Source organism: Myotis daubentonii, chromosome 16, assembly GCF_963259705.1.
Source record: "Myotis daubentonii chromosome 16, mMyoDau2.1, whole genome shotgun sequence".
Lineage (NCBI taxonomy): Eukaryota > Metazoa > Chordata > Mammalia > Chiroptera > Vespertilionidae > Myotis > Myotis daubentonii.
The window spans coordinates 31,079,507-31,106,708 of record NC_081855.1 but is presented as its reverse complement, the minus strand read 5'-3'; the positions used below and the strand labels follow the sequence as shown (position 1 = coordinate 31,106,708).

Here is a 27,202-nt window from a genome sequence, read left to right as displayed (position 1 = left end):
ACAGTGGACATGCCGTATGAGGTAGAGGAGGTATGGGAGAGCAGATCCTTGGAGGTCCCATTACAAGGAGAAATGTTTTTTCTGTTATTTTTATTGTGTCTGGGTGAGATGATGGATGTTGGCTGAGCCTGTTGTGGTCATTTCAAATCAAGCCACCGTGCTATGAACCGTAAATGGGGACAGTGACATGTCAATTATCTTATATAATAAAAGGCTAATATGCAAATTGTTCCCTCGACTGGGAGTTCAACCAGGGGGTGGGGCTAGCTGGCCAACCGCCCATGGCCACTCCCCCCAGCTGGCCCAGCCAATTAGGGTGGGGCGGCCGACCCCAACTGTGCACGAATTTGTGCACCAGGCCTCTAGTTTCTTAATAAAGCAGAAAAAAAGGGGACTTGGGATGTTAGAAAGTCTCCCCTTGTCCATGGATGGATAATGAGGGAGTGGAGGGTCTACTTCCTCCCAAAGCATAAACACACGTAAATTGCTGATTCCTTCTCCCTAGTTATGTGGGTCAGTTAACCCCGGCACAGAGCTGGCAGCTGAGCACTTCCCTGGTCAAGCTGCTGGGCTTTGAAATTCTCGCCCAGGCTACCTCGCCCAATGATGTCAGAGGGGGTGAGTGTCCTGCCAGCCACCCCCCTCCCAAGATGATGAGCAAAGGGGAAATGCACACTGTCTTTGCTCAGGAAACATCTGGTAGATCCGCTCTCATCCTCCGGCAGGTCGCTGGCTCTTTTATAAGTCAGTGGAACAGAATAGGATGGGAAGACACGGAGCTTCAGTAATTACTCAACCTCGCCAGCACATTAGAAACTGAACTGAGATGTGAGGAAACGGCCTCCCTGGCGGGTCCCCTCCAGGGACCCGGCACCATCGCCACACAGTCACATTTCCTAGCTGGTCATGGAAAAACGAACACTGTTTACAGAGCTTAGAGTAGCTGGAGTGGGAACATGAGCCCAGCCGAGTCGTGGAGGGTGAACTCCTACTTGGACGCTTTCGGAGGTCCAGTCATTACTCAATCCACCAGGCCTGAAATTCAGGCTCCCAGTGGAGACTATCATTCACGTTCCCTGGGAAAATGAAACGCCACATTCACGGGAAGCAGAATCCATGACCACTTACACACAGTCCTGCCCCTCGCAAGCTGCTTGACATAAAACAAGAGTTGCTGTATGTCCTTCGTGGAGCTCTAGGGCCGCTTTCGTCCTGTTTGCTTTCCACTGGCTTTTTCTCAGTGTATGAACCCCTAGAGGGGAGTCGGGGCAAACAGATAGGAGAAAATGGATGTGGTGTGGCCCCCACCGCCTTACCTGCCCCTGGGGGAAGCCAAGTTTATGCAATTTTCAGGATCCCAGCCTGGAAATGAAAAGGTCTTCTCCTCTCTTCTCCTCCAACTTTGGTCCCTGCCTCCCTCCCCTCCTCCAGTTCAATCAGTAATACCCTCCAAGCGTGTGGACTTTAAGATGGTGGGTATAAGTCCTTCAAAGGTGTTGGATCAAAATGGAAAAGCAAACAATGTAATACAATAATAAATAACCAAAAGGCAAAGTAATTCCAGCTTTAGAACATCCTGCAAATGCGTTTGTTCCCGAAGTTCACTCTGTGGTGAGACTAAGGTGGGACACGAGATTACGTGGAGGTGTATTGGGGCCCATCTTTCTGGCATGGTGGCTGGTCCAACACAGATTCGTTCCTTCCTTCCCTCAGCAGATAGTTTGGGTATTTGTGTGTTCTCTAGCTTGAGTATGTGTATTTGAAAACAAGCGGCTTCCCCAAAGAGGGTGCAAAAGATACCGAGACGACCCTCCCAGGGCCCAGAGCCACTTCCAGAGAGAAACCAAAAGCTAAAAAAAGACCATCCCCTGCTCTCCTGAGAGCTACCAACATTCCCGGGACCCTGACAGCAAATGGCACGCTCACTCTTCTGTCGTCACATCTCATCACTCTGAGGACCCAACCAGCACGTCTGTCTGACCATCTAAGAGCCACCAAGCCACGTCCTCAGGACACAGAATGAGACAAACAAGAAGCAAAAGCTGTCCCCAGGAGAGAAAGGAGGGACAGTGGGTGCCTGAAAACACACTAGTCACAGTTCCAAGATAATATTCTTACAAATGTTGTTTGGCTGCCATTATACATTTGGAAAAGTGCAATTTTACCTTCCTCTCTCCACCACGCGTCACAGACAGAGGCAGAGATGGAGCTGACGTTGGTAAGAATTCTTACCGTTTGCCGGCTTCAGCCAGGTTCCCAGGACTCCATCTGTGAACTCCGGGGTGAGTGGGGTGTCCCAGCAGGGCTCATCCTCACCAACAGAAACCGCAGCCGAGGAAAAGGAACTTCCCTGCTACCCTTTGTGCTGAGAGTTTGTCTGAGACGCCGCGTTCTCCGAGGCACCTCATCAGTGGGTAAGCTCGTTTAGGTTAAACGTTCTCCGCTGTGGCCACTGTAATCGCGGTTATGCTGCTAGGCTGCTTGTTCAGCCTTAAAACAAAATGTAGCTCACCTGAGGCCTCACACTGCACACGCCCCTCTCCCCAGTCCAGCTGAAGTCGGACTCGCTTTGACCTCTGACCCAGGCAGGCGGGTTTCTAAGTCAGGCCCAGTCTGATTCCCTCCAGTTTGGGGCGCCAGTCCAGAAAAAGAAATGCTCAAATCAAGTGTGAGAGCTCACAATGCAGAAGCAGCAGAGCTGGACAGAGAGGGGTGTACCCATGACCTTCATAGCAGCTGAAGGGCGCACTGGGTCCCTATGTGGGCACTGGCTGCTCCTGGGGGACGTTGGGGTCTCCTTAGGTGTCCTCTTCTGACCCCAAAGGTGTTAGGAGACAAACTGAGCCATAGTCAACATTTCAAGAATTTGTTTGAGCAAACAAACGGTAGTTTGAATTAGGCAGCACCCAATCAAATGGCTATAAAAAAGCCCTGAGGAGTTGTACAAATGAAAGAGGTCCTCAGGCAGAAGGGAGTAGAAACAAGGGAGCTACACCATGAAAAAAAACAGATTGTTTATTGCAAGGAAACTTTTCTTTCAGGGATGGCCAGGGTCTGATCAGGTGGATTCCTGAGTGACTGGTGTAAGATTTCCTGTCTCTAAAAGCCAAACTGCCATTAAGTGAGGTCTTTGGTAATATCAGGTCATGCTTAGCATAAGCAACTCCCTTTTGGACCAGTTGCCTTGGTTTTAGCAGCAGTTAGCCACAAACGCCTCAACTGTTGCATGTTTTCCTTTCCTGGGTTGGCGATCCCATTCTCATGGTTTATGGTCATAAACCATGCATGGCATCCTCGCTAGGCTGCCAATTCCCAGGGGAAGAGTCCCTTCTTCCTGTATGAACTCTGCCACCCAGAGCCCAGCACTGAGCCGGGTGCAGCCTGCAGAGAGAGACCTTGAACAGGCACTCACACGACCTGCCACTCAGCCGTTCCATTCTCATATCTCATGAAAGAGAGCACGTTACGTGTATTTAAGCAGATAAACACACACACACACACACACAAATACATATAAATAGGTTAGCAATTTTTCTGGAGCCCTTCTGTTTTGCTGGTTCTAATCTCTGAGCACCTAAACAATGTGTTTCTATCATTTCAAGCAAAAAATTAAAAAAAAAATCTTCCTGTAGTTGGGAAGGAGTGCAGATAAAGAAACTTTGGAGAGAAAGGACCTGCTTACATTTTTTTAGGTCTTTCCTTTTCCTTTCCTTCTTCTGGCTCCAGATTGGCAATAAAATATAACCTGTAGACACACCAGCCAAGACAGCCCTTCACAAAGAAGGGATCTTAGTACTTTAAAGGAAGGGCCCATAGGAATCTAGAACACCCAAAAATGATGGGTTTTTTTTGGGGGGGGTGGGCGGGGGATACTATAACAGGAATTTTTAGGGGTGAAAAGGACAGATTTAGGAAATTTTAGAAAGTTGGGAAATTAAGAGGACCATGGAAGCAGCACAGGGCTGCAGAGCAGCAAAAGGTTTATTTCCATATAATAGGAGAGCTGAAAAGTTGCAAAAGGTACATTTCCATAGAATGAGAGAGCTGGGAAGAAGCAAAAGGTCCATATTTACAAAATAAAGGGAAGGAAACCCTTTATGCAGAAGAAGAAGAAAGCCCAAAGGGAATAGGAAAACAATAAGGAGGAGAGGAAAACCCCCCCAAGTCCCATGTGAGGTTCGACCTTTGAGCCCAGAGTTACTACAGTAACCAGTGCTAGGGAATAGTGGCCAATCAAAGGGGATATCCAGGCACCAGGATCTGCAGCCTTTATAAGCCACAGGGAAAAGGAACTCAGTGGGACTCTTTCTCCCTCCCCACGTGGGAGTCTGTGCTGTGAGATTCTTCCCCCTTCCCCACGTGGGAATCTGTACTGTTCTTCAATAAATCTCCACCTTTGCCATACCACCGTCTGTCTGTGGATTCATTCTTCAACTCCGGCGCACAAAGAATCCGGGACATCCTGCCCAGGGGAACACTCCATGTTCCAGTCCAAAAATTTTGCTTCAACAACTTGACTTGAATTAAATGACTAAATATTAAATTATTTAATGTAATCAAACGAAACCTGCATATTGGATGGGTTTGTCTCCTGAGTGTCATTTGGTCCATCTCCTCTCAATGACGTATTCACTCACTCAGCGATCCTCCGAATGCCTTCTGTAGCCAACCCTAGAAGGCAGTAACCAAAGCCACATAACTGTTTCTATTCACAAGATACTAGTGTCTACCTAGAGCAGTGATGGCGAACCTTTTGAGCTCGGTGTGTCAGCATTTTGAAAAACCCTAACTTAACTCTGGTGCCATGTCACATATAGAAATTTTTTGATATTTGCAACCATAGTAAAACAAAGATGTATATTTTTGATATTTATTTTATATATTTAAATGCCATTTAACAAAGAAAAATCAACCAAAAAAATGAGTTCGTGTGTCACCTCTGACACGCGTGTCATAGGTTCGCCATCACTGACCTAGAGCCACAGACACGGGGAAGACAAGTGAAACAAGGTGCTAGAGGAATGACAAAATATGTGTGACTTTCTAATTCCAAAGAGGGCATCCAGGCCCTGTGGAGAGGCGTACCCCGGAGAATGTGGTGGGCCTCGAAGCACCAGCTCTATATATTTTGTGCTTCTGGCTCAGGGGTTCTCAGCTTCCCGCATAACCTCACATGTCAATGCGGTATAGGACTGTCTTCTCCAAATTAGCAAGCATATTAGCCAAAGAATCAGAACTCTACTAGTTATAGCAAACTTTGTGACTTTTCTTTCTAACTGCCTTACCTAGAAACTCAGTGTTCTTAATATTCTCACAGTTCTTAGCCAGGTATGAAACACTGTTTAAAACTGTGGTTTGGCCGAAACCGGTTTGGCTCGGTGGATAGAGCGTCGGCCTGCGGACTGAAAGGTCCCAGGTTCGATTCTGGTCAAGGGCATGTACCTGGGTTGCGGGCACATCCCCAGTAGGAGATGTGCAGGAGGAAGCTGATCGCTATTTCTCTCCCATCGATGTTTCTAACTCTCTATCTCTCTCCCTTCCTCTCTGTAAAAAATCAATAAAATATATTTAAAAAAATAAAATAAAATTGTGGTTTGCATGCCATTTCATGTCGATTCTCTGCTCAAAGGCTGAAATCTCAGTGCTTGAGTTTCAGTCGCTCTATTCATAAAATTTCAACTTGACCTTTTTAACATAAGGCACTTAATTTCGTTTATCTATCATTAAATTCCAGCTACACTCATGATGACATTTTAATGATACATTGATGAAGTATCACTTAGTTGCATAATTCTATCCATATGACAATGACTAGGGCGGGGTAGGCACATGGCTTAAAGGGAATCATGGGAAGGTGTGGGTTTAATGGAAAGAAATGTTATCTCCCTCTCTCTCCCACTCTCTTTTGGCTCAACATGAGCCTGCAAAGATGCAAGCCTACCTTTTGCTGTTAGCAGCAATCTTGCCACCAAATTACAGCCCAACATCAAAAATAACTTGGACAGCTGAATTATAACGTCAATTTGAGCACCTGTATCAACCCATACCTGAAGCCATTCTTCACCTGACCTTGCAGGTAAGTTAGCCTAAAATTCTTTTTGTTTGTTTGTTTGTTTAAGTCCATGAGTTCGGTCAGATGGGACTTGTAAACCAAAGAGACCAACTGATTCATTCTCACAAAAGGAACCAGGTAGGTAGGAAGCTGCACACAGGATAAATAGAAGCCACTCTGTATTTATTTGGTATTCAATCACTTTCCTTCCCAGAGAGAAAACGTACAGTCTGAGATATCCCGTTTTCATAAACCCCTGGCTTCTGGCTTTACCTCCTGAATGCCTATGCCCGTTCATCAAGGTTGACACTGTCACACACAGTGCTTAAACGTTTTCTCTGAGATCATCAAGGCTGTGTCACAAGATAGATATCTGGCCCTACCAAAATTCAGGAGAAAACATAGAAGTCTTTGGGTGATGGAAAGAGGCAGACCACTTGGGTAGAATTCCTGAGAAAAAAGTAGAGAGTCAACCAACCCATTCGTTAATATTTCCTTGGCTGTGGACCATGATCCTGTCAACATCTCCAAACCTTCCAGAGGGGAAATTCATCCTATTGCCTATAAGGACACTTTATCACAGGGCTGTGTGCAAAGCATCTTGGCTTGTGTTAACTACCAGAGCCATCCGGATGCCTCCATTGCCAGTAAAATGAAGAGCTAGTGAGGTGTGGCCAACCTCTCCCCAGTGGCATATGGGATAGAGAAACACCCAGACATGGGTGATGAGGAGAAAGTGGTTGTCACATCACAGTCATATGTTTAGTTAGGCCTACAGTGTTTTTCAAATCAAAGCAGCTTGTGATCCTCCAGCTGTGGACATGGGCAGGGAATTATTGGGTTATCATCCCCTCAGATCCCAGCCAAATCAAGTCACCAGACTTAAGGCAAAGGGACGTCAACCCCGCCTTCCAGTCTTGGCGCACTGTGAGCCGACTCTGCAGGGAATGCAACTTCCAGCAGCCCCTCTGAGTCCCAAGAAATCCAGTTCTGGGCAGGAGCCAGCTTGCCTGGAGGGGGCATTCTTATGTGTGTTTTGTTGTTGTTGTGGCTTCTCCACCCATCCATCCCCTCCCAAAGGCACAATGGAGTGATTGTGTTCCCTGCTGAGGACTTCCCTTTTGAAAAACAAACAAGCAGAAGTTTCCCTAATCTGACGCATATTCAACTGTGGAAGGAGGCAGCCGGCAGGGGCCCAGGGCAGGGCGAGTGGGAAAGGAAGCCGGGCGTCAGGCACACAGGGAGGCTGGGGCCGAGCTGGACGGTGTGCCGGCCTCTGAGGACGGGAAAGCGAAAGGAAGGCCGAGCGTCCGTGGGTTGTGGCTCTTCCGCAGACGTCGGTGCATGGGCACGAGCTTCCCAAGCCCCTTCCTTAGGTTTTCTGGAGGTAGTTCTGACAGGCTTTCGCCAAGTCTTTCAAGAAGTTAGGAACTCCGTTCTGCAAAGCAAAGGAGACTGTCAGGTCTAGGTTCTCACACCAATCACTCCCGATTGCTTGGCGTGTGGCTCAGGTAGACAAAGGCGACTTGGGGAAGGATGAAAGACAACAGGGCCTGGACCGGGTTTCAAGTTGCCACAGACGATGGCGAAAGGTAAGATCCAGGGCGCAGGTGACACTAGGCCACAGAGGCACTGCCTTATACTTTGGCGTTTGCTAATGAAAAGCCAAGACATTTCTGAGACACCGTTTCTTGAAAAGAAAAAGAAAACACGGGGCATGGGATGGGGCTGGGTTGTTCAATTCCCCTGAGGAGGTGAAAGGACTCGCTTTGCAGAATTAGAGACTGGTAAGGATTTGGGGGCGTGAGGCTGGATATACTATTGCTTAGCGAGTGCTGACCATTGTGCAAGACTTTCCACCAACATTGTCTTCTCTACTCCCACTCTACGCAGTAGGTAATATCCAGTCCCTTTTAAAAGGGAAAAACTCGATGGCTTCCATCAATTACACAGCGCAGGGCCTGGATTCAAAGGCACCTGGGTTTGACCCAAAGCCTCTGAGCTTTGTCACGCTCCCAGGGGATCTGTTGAGCCCTCCAGCCAGTTAGTAGGACGGGTACACAGCAGGCTGAATGGTCCCGGTGAAACCAGGCGCCTAGGTAGTCTCCGGTGATCGGGGCGACCATTGTGGTTCCCTCTCCTCACAGGGCAACAGAGCAAAACAATAGAAACAAAACCCGAGGCTCTCCCGACGTCAGGCTATCTCCCCAGCCAGCCCAGCTCCTCCGTCAGCAGACACAGGGTCCAAAGGCACCATTGTCCGCCTGAGGAGCAGCCTATTGTCCGAGGTTCCAGAGAGTGATCCTGGCGGGGTCTCGGGGCACTAGGAGGGAGGGGCTGGCATTCCAGCTAAGGATTCTTTGTCTTTTGCCCCAGCTTCATCCTGGGTGTTGGCAACCCCGGTCCTAACCGTGGTCACTCAACCACGCTGCTTCATAAAAGAGCCTCATTAGGCCCGAGACAGCGTGTCTCTTCGGCCTGACAGCCCCCACGGGCTAAGTCAACATTTGTCAAACACACTTCCCCCCTCTGCCTCCTGGGATCTCACCTTGGCGGCCCAGTTAATGAGCCAGGACGGAATTTGGCCACCTGGGTTATCGAAGTAATGCATGAAAACTAGAGAGGGAGAGAAAGCACGAGTCAGCAGGAGAAAACGGGTTAGAAAGGTACAGCCACAAACCCTGCGAACCTCCCCCTTCAGATTCAGACCCAGAAGGAGAGAGGGGGAGGTGACACGTAGGTCAGGTGGATTCTCTCCTCTTCCTTGTCTTCCAGGGCGTTTATATGTAAACATTTTTGAAAACATAGTCAAGGTACATTTGGCTGCTATTTCTTAAGTACCTGGCAAGTGCCAGACACTTGGATAGAGTCATTATTTCTCCATTTGCTAACCTAACTATCATAAGGAGTTGGTGACATTAAACCCCAGTGTGTACAGGGTAAAATGGAGACTAAGAAGTGTGGGTTGACTTGTCAAGATGATAGATCTAACAGGCATCAGAACTATGGCTTGGATTTTGCCTCCGGTTCAAGGCCTTCTCATGCCAGTAGGGCAGGTGGCCAGGTGGCCCATGCTCTGCCCCAGCTCTTCTCGTGGTTTGAACTCAAGGTAGTCAGGCCCTGAGACTCTGGGTTTTTGCTGAGAAGGAGCCATGTCCTCCGAAACATTCCTATGGGCTCTCTGTCCCCCTTCCCCCAGGACCCACCTGGAGTCAATTCTGAGCCCTCTGGTAGATTTTGATGTTCTATTCCATCTGGACAACAGTCAGTAAAGAATGGATTGGGTCAGATTTAAACATCCACCTTGCACTCTAGCCAAGTTTCTGGGATGAACTGAATCTCTCCCCATGTTTGTCTTACACCCCTGCCCATTCTCTGGCCTCTGGGAACGAGGATCATGCATTTACATGCCTCACGATCAGCGTGCCCCTCGCATGGGTGGCCCTGGCCGGTGCACTGGCATGCGCCCTGGCTTTACCTTTGCTCCCCTTCTTGCCATCGCTCTCAATTGCCAGGCTCTGCTTGTACCCCTTCACCCGGATCACGCCCGACCTCTCAGCAAACTGTGGCACGGAGGTGCTCTGGGCCAGGACCACGTAGATCTTCCGTCCTTCCACGTCCAGCTCTTGCCGCTGACGGATGTAGACATACTGCAGTGCCAGTCAAGGTGTGACATCACACCAGCATCTCAGGTGGGCAGAAGGAGAGCACCCCAAGCCAGAAGCCAAAGGAGGGGGTTCTGTTCCCCCCATTGTCTCCCTTGAACTGTTACTTCACCCACCTGCCCCATCTCCTTACCTGCACTGCAAGATTGTGCCTCGTACCACCTGGTGTATCACTTGAGAACATGCATTACCCTACCTGTCAACCATTCCTTGCTGCTTTGAATTGTGCAGAGAAACCACTCCTTTCTCTAAGAAGGCACTGGGAGATAGTGGAGGATTGATTGTTTGTCAGCTGTGTAATCCTGGCTTATTTACTCAACTTTTCTGAGATGCAGTTTCTCTGTGTGGGAAAAGGGAGGACCATCGCCCAGCAGGCAGGCTTGGTGGGGACATTACAGGAAGACCGGACCAGAACAAGCACTCAACCGACATTCCAAGTCATTCTGTTTTGTCCTGACTTCCCCCGAAGCTCTAAGTACTGACCTTTGTGCACAGCGGACAGGCAAGCAATACAGGTGATCGTAGGAAGACACTGACTTCCTGAGTATTTAACTCTGAGTCAGCACTGGTTCACCAAGAATGACAGTTATTTCATCACAATAAACACAGAACAACCACTATGCCGATATCACTCTTCCAGGGAAGATCACTAAATCCTAAGAATGAGAAGTCACCACTTATTGAGCCCTTACCATGTGCTTTCCCTATAGCATCTATTTTGATCCTGACAAATCACCGTGAGTTCAGTATAAGTGTCCTGGTCTTACAGGTGACAACATTACACCAGAGAGGTAAAGAAACATGCCCCAGGTCCCACCACCCAGCTGAAGTGATGAAACCTGAATTGGAACCCAGATCTGGCTTCAAAACCTATTTAGACTTTCATAGGTGGACGGGCTCAACCCTTTGCCTGTATACTTTCAAAGGACAGAATTTTAGATTTAACACTAGAAGTAATTAAAAGCCTAAGACAATAAAAAAAATCACTCTAAAGTATAACACAGTTGCACTTATTGTAATTGAAAGGGCGAGATCTCAACCTAGAAACCCTGATGCCCAGCGCTCCCCGCGGTCGGTCCCGGTGTTCCCTGCGGCGGGCTCCCCCCAGCCCGTCCCCACCTGCCTCCCGGCACTGGCGCTGGGTTGGCCGCCCCTGGTCTGGTTTCCTGCCCTGGAAAACCGAGGGCCGCAGAGAGGGGGCAGGCCCAGGGCTCTGGGGGAGCAGGGGCGGCCCGAGCCCCTCCAACGGGGGAACAGCACCCTGGGCTCCTGGGTGCTGGGGAGCGGCCTTCGGGGAAGGACGCCTATCGAGGGGCGATGACTGCACCCTCCATCTTACCCTGGGTCCTCCATTTTTGGGCAAAGCCATGTGCTCGGTGGGGCTTCTTCCCGGAAACCCAACCCTCTGCTAGCCACACCCAGGATTTCTCTGGAGTAACCAATGATAATCAAAGGAAGTGCATGCCATCACTACGACCACATCCTGTGTAATGAGACACCGACTCGCGCCTGACCAATCGGCGGGGCCCACAGTCCCCTCTCCTGCCCTTACTCCACCCCCCCTATAAAACCCACAGTCCCATCAGGCTTCGCTCTCTCTGCCACCTGCTGCTGTGCCAGTAAGGAGGGCAGGGGAGCCAGACCTAGGTTTGAAATAAAGGACTCTTTGCTTTTGCATCGGACTCGCTGGCTCCCTGGTGGGCTCTTGGGAATCTTGAAATCTGGGCACAACAGTAATAGCAACAACCACAGCCCCATGCGCCTCAGAGTCTCAAAAGCACCCATAGTTGTCCCACTCATCACTCAGGCATCCTGAGTGACGGTCTATTGCCCTCAGTCTCTAAGTCACGGGGAGTAAAGTTCTCAGATGTTTTAAGGACGAAGTTATGTTGCTTTTGGTTCCGGGTCTCTTCTCTCCCACTTCACAGCAATTGCCCCACTCTCTCCCACAACTTACTCAGCTCACGTGATAGATGTCACCTGACACTCCACTGAGGAAAAATTAACTTGATACACATATTGATTAAAATTTGGCGGAGGTCTTTGAAGGCTTGGGAGGTCCAGCATGCCCCAGGGCCTATGACTGGCGAACCAGCAGTTCACTGAGGCCCAGGGACCCAAAAGGCCTTTTCCAAGGTCACACAAGGTCACACAGCAAACCAGAGGATGGCTGCAAACACAACCTGGGATCTTTCTCTTCAAAATGAATGTTCTTCACCACTGCTAGTCTCTGTTTTCAAAATTTCAACAACCCTTACTAGAGAGACATATATGCATATAGAAAGACTAAAAACAACAACAACTCGTGGGATCACGTGGCACTGGAAAGCCAATGAAATAAAAGTTTAAGGAGTCCTCAGTATTCATCCCTGAGAATACCTACCCAGCAGTGTCCCTGTGAGGTCAGAGAGGAGGACCATGACCTGGTCAAGATCACCTTCTCTGGAGACAGCTGGACCTGGTCCCAAACCTGCCTTTTCCACCCACCAGCTCTGTGAACCTGAGTCAAGTTCTGAACTTGTCTTTGCCTCAGTTTCCCTCACTGTGAAATGGGAATGATGATGCCCGTTTTGCACCCTTGTCGGCAGGATTAGAGAAAACCACATAAAATCTAAGGGGTTAAGTAATCCACAATTTGTTGAAATACATTGCCATACGTAATGTAAGCTATCTAGCAGGGTATGGGAACTGTGGCAAAAAATAAACCCTTATGGAGTTTAAAATCTAGTCGGGGGCCAGGTAGACACAAAAACACATACAGACAAAACACACAGAACATACCCACACACTCCCTCTCTTTTTAGAGGATGATTATTTAGGAACCAACAGACTTATAGAATGTCAGGGCTAGAAAAGATCTAGTGATCACCTAACTCAGTGGTTTCCAAAGGTTATGTTTTAATCCACGAGCCCCTTTACTCCAAGAATCTTATATGGAAATTCAGTGTGTGAAGTGCTCAGCTGCTGTGATTAAAGAGAAAGCTTGCCTGTCAGTCATCCTACCCCCATACTGCTCACCCAGCAAATTCCCATCCCACCCTCCCAGGCAAGTCCTAAGTGGGCTTCTTAGAACCTCGGAGAGGCAGCTCAAACTCCCCACATTCCATTCAACTGCATCATAAGATACATAAGGAAATTGAGGGGAAGAAGCACACACAGCGTCCAGAGCCAAGAGTGATGGAGGGACCACTGTGGGTTCCATCAAACATGAGGTCTGAGGAGAGCTGGAATTGTGGGGGCTCTCGTCCCCACTCTGCCGCCAATCGCCTATATGGATGCCGCTGTCATTTTACCTCTCTCTAGATTGGGGAGTGTGTTAAGCTTGATTAAAAGGTCTTTCCAAGTCCCCAATTCTGTGGCCCAACAACTTCAAGCCCTAGAAAATGTCTCAGGAAAGTAGAGGCTGCCCTCCAGTGACCACAGTTACAGATGCTCCACGTAGTCAGGCCCAGAAATCCCACTCTCTAGTCTCCAAACGCTGCACAAGGTGCCAATAACAGCTTTAGCAGATGCTTCTGCAAGGATCAAAGACAACGTTGTCCACACTTGCTGAACATACCTGGGAAAGGATACATCCCTGTTGGACATGGGAAAAGGGTACTTCACTTCCCAGTAGACCACAGTCTCACCGTTGCATTCCTTTTCATAGAGTTCTAAGGAGAACAAGAGAAGTTAATGCATCTGGAAGCCTCTTCGGTTTCAATTAACACGAAGCCTGCGTAGGATGACCTCGTAGAACACGGTAAACCATGAATGCGTACAGCACAGAATTCTAAAAAAGTCAGGCCTGTTCATTACCGCTGAAAGCTTGCTGCCGAGGGGCACAGTCCAGCAGATATAAAAGCAGAGTCAACATCAGAGAACCCAACAAAACTTGTCTATCTCAGAGCAAAAACAAGATTCCCAGCTAGGATGCAATGAATCACTATCCCGCAGGCAAGAATAAACCTTCAGGTTTCAAGATCAGGGTGACCACCAGATGTCACTAGAGTACCAACAATTTTGCTTTGAAGACCTTTTCTTCCCTGGATTTTAAGACATGACCACTGGCTCAGGACTGAGTCGCCTAGTCTAGCACATTTCGCTGGGAAATAAAGGTTCTGGAGAAGGCAGTGTCCTTCCCCGACAAAGAGGAAGTGGCATAACTGGCAAAGCGTCTTGCTCCTCTCCCATGTTTCCGTGCACTATACCACAGCTGCAGTGACCAGATCTCCTTCTGATCCCATCATGCTTTGGTGTGCAAACAGCGGCCGCTCCTGATATGTGTCCCCTCTAACCCCAGCTGGACTGCAAACATCTCCCTGACATTTACAGAGGAAGCCAAGCCAAGGCTGCTGAAGTAACCCAGGGGTCCCTTGAGAAGCAGATGAGGGGAAAACTTATTACTTAACTCAGTTTTTGAAAGAAAACCTAATGAAGCGCTTGCCCACCCACTGGTGCCACAGGGACTGAAGACAGCCCTGAAAGGAAGGGAAGAGGTGGGCACCTGCTGCTTTCCCATGCTCGGCGTTGACACCCCGTTCGTGGACTGGCATCTCAATGCTCCTTCAGGGCATCGCCTTCCCCACCTTCTCGACGATGTGGCTTAAGCAGAACTGGCTCAGCATTCTTCCCAGGGCTGGGAAAGTGGCAAGACATGGCCACGGGGGTTAGTTCAGGGAGGTGCATCTGGCCAGGGCCTTAGCTTGCCGCTCGAGAAGTTTAAAGCTGGAAGGTGGTTTGGTAAAGGCTCTCAGGGAGCTTCCGGAATATCCGGGAGGACCAGAGTTAGGGTTAGACCTCAGGATTGTTCCAGAGAAGCCAGTCGGGTGGACCAGATACCATAGCATGAGAACCGAATGTCAGAAGCCCTGCAACTGTCTGCCCCAAAGTCAGGATACCTCTGCTGGGACCATCACCGGAAAATGGGTTCTGCGTGCCGCCTGCTTCCTCGCGTTGCTCTCTCTCAAACTGAAGACACGTGTGCGCCTTATCGGCCACTTCAGTCACATGACTGGGATGGCTGCTAGGGAGACTGGGACCGAGAGAACAGTTTGTCCCTTGCATGGGCGAGCATCACAATTCCCCCTAGATGTGAAGCGTATCTGAAAACAGTAAGTGACCCAAAGCCATGAGAAAGGTCCACAGGAAACAAGCACGTGGTCCATGCTGAGCCAATGAGAGCCAATCCTGGGCTCTGGCTGCCAGCGGCAGGAAGTGGAATTCTCGTTCCTGTTCCTCTGGGGTTAATCATATGGTTACTTATGAGCCTGGATCTTCTGGTGGCACCTTTGCATGACATGGGAATCTGCCTGAGGATTCGGGCAGAAAAACGGAGTCAAAAGATGGAGAAATGATTCAAGTATTGGATGCAGTTCTCCTGGAAGCCAGACACCTGTGGAGTTTTCAATGCCATGAACCAATAAACTTTTCCTTTTCTTACACGGGCATTCGTTAGCATTTTTGTTACCTGCAGCCAGGAGACCTGACTACGAGGGTCTTTCAGAGTCTGTGCGCCCCTTGGCAACTCCGTAGTTTTATGCCACTGTGACCGAGATGGCAGAGGTCTCTCCCAGCTCTGTGGCAGCGGGATCCCGTTTAATGCCTTTCATAACTCTCCATCACCCCATAGGGTACAATCTAAGGACTGCAGACTGGCAGCCAGCCTAGGCCTTGGGGATCTGAACCCTCTTCCCACCCTAACTCCAGATTCTGCTGCCCAATTACTCACCATTTGTACATATCATGCTGTCTCACGCTTTCCTGACTTGACTCATGCTGTTCTCTGGGCCTGGAATGCCCTTTCACCACTCATCCCCTTACCCTAACTTCCTCACATATAGTATTCTTGTGTTCAACTTCCAAAACAAAGCTCGGACACCACCTCCTCCAAGAAGCTTTCCATGATACGTAGGTAAACAGATGACAACCAATTTACAGAGAGAACAGAGGAGCCCTCTGAGCAAACTGAAGAGTGGATCAGAAAGTATGAAAAGAGCAAGTCCCAGGAATAGCAAAGGCACATTTCAGCCCAGCACTTAAGACTTTTATGCCAAACTTTAAAATGAAACATAATAGAGTAGAAATTAAACCTGCCCTAGCCGGTTTGGCTCATTGGATAGAGCATCGGACTGGGGACTGAAGGGTCCCAGGTTTGATTCTGGTCAAGGGCATGTACCTTGGTTGCGGGCACATCCCCAGTAGGGAGTGTGCAGGAGGCAGCTGATCGATGTTTCTCTCTCATCGATGTTTCTAACTCTCTATCCCTCTCCCTTCCTCTCTGTAAAAAATCAATAAAATATATTTTTTAAAAGAAATTAAACCTGTTAGAAATTTATCCTGCTAGGTAGGATAAATAACAATAGATTCTACTTTCTAATTGACTTTTTAAAAAACAGTGGGTGTTACTCACCTTTAACATATTGGTCCCACTGTTTTCTGTAGTCTAAGTCAATATAGACATCCGCGAGCAGAGCCGGCGGGCAATCCTCCAGAACACCAAAGACTTTATACTCGTACAGTCCGGTCTGCTGTAGAAACAGAACAGGCAGAAACAACCTATTGATTCCCAAGTTGCAAGACAGCTGGATCGCACAGCATATGAACAACAGCTGAGGCTGGGGTTCATGCCACACCATTTATCGAGTCCCTTGCTGTCATCTTGGTGACATGATGATGAAAAAGCAGATGAGGCCCCTGCTCCCATGGGTCTTAAATTCGGCAGGAGCATTGGTGGTGGTGTTAGCTACAAACAGTATTCAGCTAATGTAAACAGGCGCCAAGAAGGGGCGTGTGACAGATGAAGCTGGATTCGGAGGAGAGCGGTTCTAAATAATTAGATGGTCAGGGAAGGTCTCCATGAGGGATCACCTTTATCAGAACCTCTTGTCCGAAATATTAGAAGGAGCCATTCGTGGGAGGATGAGGAAAGACCATTCCTAGTAGGGGAAGGCGCTCAGGTTGATGGATTGAAATGCTCAAAGAGCAGAAAGTCCAGGGCTCTGGAGAATTGTGGCACCCAGAGAGTGGTAGGAGTTGAGGCCACAGAGGTGGTGGGACTGGGCCCCCACGGGATTTGTAAACCAGTGTAAGGGGTTAACTCTTTCGTTCTAACTGCTATGAAAAATCAAGGAATGACTTTAAACAGGGTGTGGGTTTAGAAGGATGACTCGCTGCTTGGTAGAAACGAGATCCTAAGAGAGTAAGAACGTGGTTTAGAAGACAGTGCAATAGTCCAGATAAGAGAAGACCGTGTTTGGAACGGGGCGGTAACAACAGTGATGGGGAGAAGTCAATGACTTAGGGAAAAATTTTAGAAGTCATGTCAACAACAACTGCGGTGGGGACAGGCTGGCGAAGGGAAAGAGAAAGCAAAGAGCTGAGGGTAACTCTCAGAGCCTCTGCTTGAACAACCTGGCAAACGGGGAGCTCCTTTTTGTAAGAGAGAAAAAAACGTGGGGAGGAGGTCATCTGTGGGCTGTGGGGTAACCAAGAGTAACACCTTGCGTTTGAGATGCTTATTAAACATCCAAGTAGGGGCTGTCGTATAGGCAGCTAGCATTCAGGGGACAGGTTACTGTTTTAGATTCCACGGGGCCGAATGAACCCAACACACTCTTCTATCAATTCTAAGACAGAATTTGTCAACACTGCTTCTTTTTTATATAAAGGACTTGTGCATAAAGGGGAAGACACAACAGCTGCAGATCATATTAGTCCCTGTTATTCAGAAAAGAAAAATAGTTTCTAGATTCCAAAGTCCAAGAACCCTTGTCTGTGAGGGGACTGGGCCGGAGTTGGCCGTTACACATTTTCAACTCTCCGTACAATGGCAACTTGAAGTTCCTAACCGTCACCTTGTCTAAAGGCTCTAACTTTAAGATTAAACCAGTAGCCTTTAAATGTCAATGCAAAGGCAAACAAACAGAAAGAAAGCCATTGTGGTGGTTCTCAACCTTCCTAATGCCGCAACCCTTTAATACAGTTCCTCATGTTGTGGTGAGCCCCAATTTCATTGTTACAAATTGAACATAATTAAAGCATAGTGATTAATCACAAAAACAATATGTAATTATCTATGTGTTTTCCGATGGTCTTAGGCGACCCCTGTGAAAGGGTCGTTCGACCCCCAAAGGGGTCGCGACCCACAGGTTGAGAACCGCTGCATTAGAGCCACTCAGCTTCCATGTGCTAACATAATGTCATTGGGCAATTATGCATTAGGGAAGCCATCCTCTTCGGCGCCATGCTGGAAACGCATGGGAAGTCAAAGGGGTAAGCATGGTGAATCTTTCCAGATATCATGCGGCTTGTTCAAGGGTCTCCTAGCTCAGGTGGTGTAACCCAGGGGGTAAATAACCTAGTTTAGGAATTACAGGCACATATGAAAGTAACTGGCAAGGAATGGAAGGCCAAATTGAAACTAAATTCATAAGGATTTTCCAGCTCCAGAAGTAGGTGGCTTTATACGAAGGGTTTCCTGTCATCAAATGACAAACTAATAGACCTGAACCCCCTACGTGCTGTGCCATGGATGCCCGAGGGGAAGGACAGACCTCGGGAGAAACCTCTCCCTCCTGCCCCGCCCCTCACCCTCACACATGGAAAGGTAGCGAGGGTGTACACATAGCGCATTTAGACCCACATGTGTTTTCATCACCGTCGGAAGGAAGACAATTAGCCCCTTGTTCAGGAATATTGGGGGCCCCATTTTCCACATGGACTGAGCAAAAGGGACAATTATGTCTTGCGATCATTATCTCCCCAACCTGACATGAGTTAGCTTTGGCTATCTGGATAAATTAAGACAAACTGTTTCCTTAAACTGGCTCCTGGCCCCTCGTGAGTGGCACCACAGCCCCAGTGACCTCAGTCCTATACATCTCACAGAAAAGAAAACAGAAGCCCTCCAGGAAGAGGAAAATAGAATGATGTGATTGACGTGAACACCGAAGAATGAGCTATTGTGACGACTTCCTTTAAACACTCCCTTCGAGGCAGGACTGAGAAAGGCCAGACCTCACAGGAACAAGATATTCGGTAACACCTTTCCTAGTCTAGCAATAGAAAGTTCTTTTCGAGTGCAGGATGGCCCCACCCAATGTCCTGGGTCAAAACACTTTTTTCACCCATTATTTCTTTTAAAGAAAGGATCTCAGCACACATACTCATGTTTTTATTTTGTCTTTTAAAAAAATACAATGAGCCCTAGCCGGCTTGACTCAGTGGATAGAGCCTCAGCCTGTGAACTGAAGGGTCATGGGTTCGATTCCGATCAAGGGCATATGCCTGGATTGTGGGCTTAATCCCCAGGGTGCGTGCAGGAGGCAGCCAATCAATGATTCTCTCTCATCATTGATGTTTCTAAATCTCCCTCTCACTTCTTCTCTGAAATCAATAAAAATATATTTTTAAAAAATACAGTGAATTTTTTAGCATTGTAGAAATAATTCATATTCATTATAGGAAAATTGGGAAATGCCAAAAAAGAATGAATAAAAATGGTATGTGACCCCCATAATCCACAAATACCTATTGGCAATATGTGACACATTTCTTTTAAGTAAATAAATACTTCTCTGTGTTACAAAAATGGAAATAATGGTATAAACACCTTGTGTCCTTATTTTTAACAATATTATATTGAAGCTATGGAGAGATCACACCTAACTTAGTTATTCTTTTAAGTTATTTCTGTTTCCAAATACTTTAACAAATATAAATACTGCTGGAATAATCTATTATTTCATACGGACCAAATTGGTCCATAATTCTAACCTTTTCATTTGGAAAGCTTCCTTAGAGATAAATTATATTAACATTTAAAGGTTCTTTATACTTTTTATAAATGTTTAAGAAAATTTATATCAATTTATACTCTCCCCAGTAGTAAAGGATCACCTCACCAGGATTGGGTACCACTGTTTGTACAATTTGACAGAAAAAAGTACAAATCTTAGCTTAATTTGGGCAAAGTTTTGTTAGTGAGTGAGCTCCTTACAAGTAGAGATATAAACTCTCTATAACAGTGGTTCTCAACCTTCCTAATGCTGCGACCCTTTAATACAGTTCCTCATGTTGCGGTGACCTCCAACCATAAAATTATTTTCGTTGCTACTTCATTACTATAATTTTGCTACTGTTATGAATCGTAATGTAAATATCTGATATGCAGGATGTATTTTCATTGTTACAAACTGAACAGAATTAAAGCATAGTGATTAATCACAAAAACAATATGTAAATATATATGTGTTTTCCGATGGTCTTAGGTGACCCCTGTGAAAGGGTTGTTCGACCCCCAAAAGGGTCTTGACCCACAGGTTGAGAACCGCTGCTCTATAACATTTGTTGCAGTTATGTTTCTAAGCTTCCTAACATTTCAATAAATTAATACAAATGAGTTTACTCAAAAGGTTTTAACCCACAGTTCTTTAAAAATGAAGAATGGCTCCATTTTTTCAATCACACTGGAAAACAACACACTGTATACTTGTGTAATGCTCCATTTATAGAACATTTAACTTCCTACACTTCACATAGTAAAAGAATTATTCTGTGGCAGAGCATCGGTCAATATTTAGTGTGCGATACAGTTACCAGAAGAAGACACCCCCTTCTTTCTTGCTAAAAGAGCATAGTCAACAGTATTGTAATACTGATGTATGATGTCAGGTGGGTACTAGCCTTCTCAAGGTGATCACTTTGTAAGTTATATAAATGTCTAATCACCATGCTGTACACCTGCAACCAATATAATATTGTGTGCCAACTATAATTTAAAAAATTTTAAATTATAAAAAAATATTTTTTTTAAAAGAAAAGACTCACATTATGGTTAAGGAAAAAAGAACTCCCACCCTGGCCGGTGTGGCTCAGTGGTTCAATTTCCCGTCAAGGGGACCTACAATGAAGGCTTGCAGGTTTGATTCCCAACCCCAGTCAGGGCGTGTGCCAGAGGCAACCAATCGATGTGTCTCTCTCACATCGATGTTTCTCTCTCTCTCTCCTTCCCTTCCACTCTCTCTAAAACATATTATTTAAACAGTGAACAGTAGACTGACAGGATAGTGCTGATAAGATATGAACATTTACAGGGAAATAGGATTATGTGTAATTTCATCACAATAGTACAGAAATATATAAGCATTGCTTAAATGCGTGGCCAAGGAAGAGCAGTGAGAGATAATGGACCGTGTCAATGAACATTAAATAGAAGTATATTTAAGTTTACATAGAAACATCTACAACTCCACACACTCTTTTATAGCAAGTGTTGCCTCCTTCCACTAAGTAATTCAGAAAAGAAAATTATAATCTGGCTGGGACCCACTTCGTCCTTCGCCTTGAGAAGAAATCAAGCTCGCTGGCTCTCTGGCTTGCAATGTGCTTCCTTTGGTGGCCTGTCAGCAGTCACTGCAACAGCTATGTACTTCGTACTTGACGTTTTCCCAACACTTGGACCTGCTCTACGTTATTTCAATGACGCTGGTGATTGTTTCTCTCAGCACGGTGCCGTTTCCGGACTTACATTCATGATCTCATGTGCTCTTTAGCACAGCCCTGCCTGCCATAGAGATAGAAACACTGGTGTTGCCTCCGTCTTTATACACAGACCTGAAGTGAGGCTGAATCATGTGCCTGAGTCCTACAGCTAGTACTTGGGACAGAACAAGGGTGACCCCGGCCCCTCCTACAGCCCACAATGTCTCCTTCTTTAGCTCTACTCTGTCCAAACCACTGTTGCAGACCACACGCTAACGCTTAAGGTAAACAAGCCCCATCACACAGAGTATCACAGCCACAAGGGGCCTTAGACCCTTTAGTAAAAGATGTCAGTGACTTGCCAAGCGTCAGTCAACAACACTGTTGGTGGCAAAGCCTGGATGGGAACCTGTTCCTTCCGGTTCTCAAGCCAGTGCTTCTGCCCCAGACCACCCAGGATGGACCTCCCACTGCGATGCTCCCCTGAGTCCCTAAGCCCCGTGTTTGTCCAATGGGCCTCCAACTACCACAAGAGGTACATTTTAGATGCTGCTTCTGGGGGATTCAGATAAGGACCAGGGAAAGCTGGGAATGGGGAAAGGATGAATATTATCACTTTCAACTGAGCTGGGCTGTGCTGTCTTTCTTTGTGTTGTTCCAAAGAGTCATGAAAATACAGAAAATTGTAGCCAGAAACTACATACAGCCTGGTGCTGACGGCAGGGGCTCGGAGGCACAGCCAGCATAGGACCTAAGCTCTCCCACCGACGGGCCTTGCTCTTCTCAGCGGCCCAGTGGTTCTAATGAGAGTTCCTACCTACGGAAATGACTATGAAGATTAAATGACCCGCCTAAAGTTCATCACATAATAAGTACTTAGTATTACATATCACTTTCATTAATAAGGTCAGGAGGACGCTCTTTTTCCAGATTGAAGAACTCAGGATTCAGAACTGCAACATAATGCATGTTTTTAGAAAAACGAATATCTATGGAGTACCTACTCTAAGCGGGCACTGTGCTTAATGATTAATAGCCACAATAATCCCGCCAAGTCAGCATGGTATTATCTCCACTTTATAAATGAAGATGGGGGTGGGGGGTGAGAGGGGGGCGGCGGTGGCATGGTTCGGCCACTTAATACTAAAATCGCTAATTTTTTAGATGCCCTGGTATTCTGGCTAACTGGTCTAATACATCAAGCTGCTACATTTCTTCCTTCCTTCCTTCCTTCCTTCCTTCCTTCCTTCCTTCCTTCCTTCCTTCCTTTCTTTTTTAATATATTTTTCTTGATTTCTGAGAGGAAGGGAAGGGAGAAGGAGAGATAGAAATGCCAGTGATGAGGGAGAATCATTGATCGGCTGCCTCCTGCATGCCCAACACTGGGGATTGAGCCCACAACCCAGGCGTGTGCCCTGACTGGGAATTGAATCATGACCTCCTGGTTCATAGGTCGACACAGTCACTGAGTCACACTGGCCAGGCAAGCTGCTGCATTTCTTAGCAATGGTTATTCAAATGCCTGAAAGAAAACTGTTCCATTTCGTTTCACTTGCATTCACAGGGTTAACATATGTTGAGGAACAGAACTGCCAATAATGGTACATGTATTTATCCTAAGCATAATAAATTCTGTAAGAGCTAACAGCTGTATACATGAGAAATATCAAAATGTCACAATATTTGCATTTGACGTTGCGGTTCCCACGGAGAAGCAATCCCTGATGGGCCCCCAACCCTCCTACCTACCCCTCAACTGACCTCATTCGTTCTCTTCAATTTATGGTGTTTATCCGCATTTACATCACTAACTTCCAGACAGCCTTGATGAATCCATTTCCCTAATCCTGTAAGCACACCCTGGACTGTGCCCTGGATTCTCTTGCTTTTCACAGAAGAGCTCATTTCTATTCCTCAGGGGGACAGGAAGCCTTCCCCGCCTGCGGCTGTGGAAGCTGTCCAAAGCCAGCCACTCTGGCAAGCAACAGACTCAGATGGAATGAAAAGTAAGCATTTCTCACCAGAGAGAACCAGCTCTAATGGCAAGAGCCAACGCTACAGCTGCCACTGCGAAGTGTGTACCAAGACTGTGTGGAGACAGTTAGCGAAGTCTGATTTAATCGTTTCCATCTCTCTAAGAAAGCAGGGTAGGTTTCAACTCTTAGGGTTGCAGATGGCTGGGTAGAATGTTAATGAGAGGTAGCTGACTAAATACCACACTGGGCCGAATGCTTCACATGGGTTAGGCCACTTAATCCACAATGATAACAGGAGATACACCAATTTTTCAAAGAAACGAAGGCTTAAAGGACTTCTGAGAAATACCTGGGAAAGGCGAACCTTTTGAGAAAAGGTAGAGACGGGAGGTAGATTGGTGGCTGGGAGTGGGAACAAGGTGACAGCAAACGAGCAAGAGGTTTCCTTTGGGAGCAACACAAACGCTCTAAAATGAGATGGTGGTGAAGGTTGCGTAATTGCATACATTTACTAAAAATCACTGAGTTGTACTTAAAATAAGTGGGTTTTATTATTTGTAAATGATATACCAATAAAGTTCATACAAATGATACCTCCACAAAGAAGAGAGTTTATAAAACTCACCGAAGGTCACACAACGAATGAAGGCCGAACGTGGGCATGAAGCCAGTGATCTGACGCGGAGCCTATGGCCTATGCTCGTACCCCGGGGCCTCGGAACTCTCTGAACACATCATTAGATAAGTCAGAAGCTGCCTGCGTGCCTGAGACTATATATAGGGTCACCCTATAATTTACCATTCCAGCTGGCACACTTTGGAGAGTGGCAGTTGTAAAAATTTTCGCCAGGACAATAGGTAGAAAACCGGGCCTGTGGTGGATACATTGGGACATATCAGTAAATACAATTTGAAAGTAGATCAAGCATCTAGTTTCATACCATTGCGGTATGAAACTAGAGCTCAATTATAAGAAAAAAACCTGAAAAACACACAAACACATGGAGGCTAAATAACATTTATACTAAACAATGAATGAGTTAACAACGAGATCAAGGACAAAATCAAAACATGCCTTGAGACAAATGAAAATGAAAACACAACAACCCCAAATCGATGGGTGTTCATAAGAAAAGATTTTCTAACTAAAGCTCAGAAGGAATTCTCTTGCAGGAGGGAGGTACAGGATGGGCGTCAATCTGGAAAACCAATGAGGCTTTAGCAAAGTGGGCCAGGCAGCGAATCACGCTGGATGATGCTAAAGGTCAGTAAGGGTTCTGAGAAGGAGCTGGTGTGTAGCCTGAGCCAATAGGGCCTCCACATTTTATTACAGATGGAGATCAAAATGGCTAGGGGCAATGGCCCTCCATCCTGTCTGCTGAGGATCAGTGGCACACCTATGGGAATCTTATGATCCTCCAAACTGGTGAAAGCTTGCTAATTTGCATCAATGTACCATGCCTGTCTTCATCCCCAGAACAGGTGGAAATAAGACATATAGAATGGTTAGTAGGGATAGGAACTGTTTAAATACCGCCCGGCCCCCCACCCCCCACAAGAGAAAAGTGGTCCCTGCAAAGCAAAAAAGCACAGGCCCATGGGGTAGGGAGTATGGGTGGCTAGAGGACAGGAGCAGTATGCATGAGTTATGGGAGATAAAGCTGGAAATATATGAGTTAAGACCAAACTAGTTCATGGTGAAGGCCTGGAAGGGGGGGGAGGGGGTAGCTTAGAAGAGGTCCATGGGGGGAAAAGGGGACATATATAATACTTTCAACAATAAAGATGAAAATATAATGATAATAATAAAAATAACATTTTTTAAAAAAGACCAAACTAGTTCAGGATAACCTGCAAGCCATATTTGCCTTCCTTCAGAGAGGCACTATGGAAGCATATTTACGACACAGGACTAGAGCAAGACAGCTGAGTTCTGACTCCAGTTCAAATCTTGAACAAGCAACTTAACCTTTCCATAGATTCATTTCCATACATACAGGTAAAAAAAAAAAAAAAAGTATAATCATAGCACCTTACATTAGGGATGATGTGAGGATTCAGTACCTGCAAAGACTTAAACAGTGCTTGGAACATTAGAAAGCATGAAATGTATTCGCTGTTACAATAGTTATTAATTCTGCAATCAGCAATGCCACTGAAACGGGAGCGATAAGATCATACCCTTATGGGTGTTTGCTTGGGCTGCAATGTGTAGGATGAAAAGCTGGGAAACTAGTTAAGAGGTCACAGCAATTCTAGGTGAGAAGTGCCATCTACAGTGACAAACACAGAGGAAAGTAAAGGGAAAGGAAGCGGGCCCTATGTCAGATATGTCTGCACAATCGAATGGACAAACCTTGGCAAACGCCTGGATGCGGCTGGTAAAGGAAAACGGAATAATCTGAGAGAAGATAAATGCATCTTGTCTGAAAACTGGTCCAATTCTGCACCAAGGTAACTGTGGAAATTTCCCTAGGAAATTAATTCTGTCTGCTCTACACTGTGAACTTGCTCACCTTGCTACACCCAGTGGTATATGTAGCAAGACATCCAGAGCTCCTCCCTGCTCTAACACTATAATACTCTGGTCCTCTGCCAGGAAACCTGGATTTCACTTACCTTGCCTAAGGATGCCCTTTAACCTACTTGTCATGAACTGCTATTACACAGGGCAATTGATGACAGGGCTCAGGTGCAATATGATCCTCCCACCTGGATGGCGACTTGTTCCAAAGGCCTGCAGGGCCGCCTGGAGATCTGCTTAATGACCAACTCCATTCCTCCCAGGCCTTCAGTGAACCTTTCCCTCTGAAGCTTCAGACTAAAGTTAATAAGTGCAACTTACAAGGAAGGGGCGGCAGCCAAAAGAAGCGGGTCACTGGAATGGCTAGAGTTGATAGGAAGTCCCTCCTCAGCGACACTCCCTCCCACACACCGGCCACCCTGCACATCCAGTCTCTGAAAAGTCGTGTTTTTTTCCACCTGGATTCAACCCGAGGATATTCCCCACATACACACACCGCTGGCACCCACTCCCGCGGTGCATGAGGCTACGAATCAGCAGACCCACGTTTGAACTTGACAGTTAACTTCTCACAAACCACACCCCCATGGGGCTCCAGACCTAAGGCTGAATTCTGATGACCTCCCCCCTCCCCAAAACAGGACAAAGTCAGCTGGAGGCACCGCCCCGGCGCTCGCTCCTCCCAGCTCCAAAAGACCCGCCCGGGTCCGGACTTCCGCGGCTGCAGCCCCCCCCGGCTCCCCCGGGAAGGCTGGCCCTGGCACGCGGCAGCCCCGCGGTCCTGCAGCAGGCAGGCCGCTACCTGGTCCAGCAGCCGGTAGATGCTGATGCCCAGGGTCTCCATCATTAGCTGCCATTCGGCCCCGGCCAGCGCGGGCTGCTGGAGCTCGGCACAGGCCTCCCGGAACTGCTCCTGGGAGAAGCCGCTGGCCAGAGCCGGGTCCATCCTTCCGCAGCCAGGGCTCCTCCGGCAGCAGGAGAGACGGCTGAGGCAGGATGTAGGTTCGGGGGCGGGGCGGAAGGGTGGCCCAGCGTGATTGGCAGGGAAAGGAGAAGTAATGGAGGGGAAGGCGGGACTTAGTGGGGGGAGGAGTCTAGGATGGGGCGGGGCCATGAAGGGGCGGGTCTATCGAAGTGGGCGGGGTTGAGCAAGAGGTGAAGGAGGCTAGAAAAAAATAAAATTAAAAAAATTGGATTTGAGCTAGGGAAAGATGCGAGAGCTATGAAAATGGGGGCTTATTTATGGACGGAAGGACGACACTAATGTCATCTCAGAAACATCCCCTGAGTAGCCCATCCCATACTCCTTGAGAATCTCAGGGGTCAGATGCTAGAACTACATATTTCAATATAATTTCTATTCGTTCTGTTACGCATTTTAAAACATTATTCTGAGACGAGGTCCATGGGATTCTCCAGAAGGCCAAAGGGATTTATTCCACAAAAGGGGTCAAGAAATCTAATCTATAGGGGGTCCCCCAAAATATATATATACACACATTTTGAATAATTATAAAGGTAA

The 27,202-nt window shown here is 47.1% G+C and overlaps 1 protein-coding gene across 1 annotated transcript; it reads right to left on the bottom strand.

The window, feature by feature from the left end:
- Positions 1 to 6,218: 6,218 nt before the first annotated feature.
- On the bottom strand, positions 6,219 to 26,691 carry PCTP (phosphatidylcholine transfer protein). The gene is made up of 6 exons (XM_059669550.1): positions 26,483 to 26,691; positions 16,109 to 16,226; positions 13,291 to 13,370; positions 9,531 to 9,702; positions 8,601 to 8,668; positions 6,219 to 7,490 (listed from the first exon to the last, which is right to left on the bottom strand). Exons 1-6 carry the CDS (start codon positions 26,624 to 26,626, stop codon positions 7,425 to 7,427), a joined length of 648 nt encoding a protein of 215 aa, XP_059525533.1. The 5' UTR covers positions 26,627 to 26,691; the 3' UTR covers positions 6,219 to 7,424.
- Positions 26,692 to 27,202: the final 511 nt, after the last annotated feature.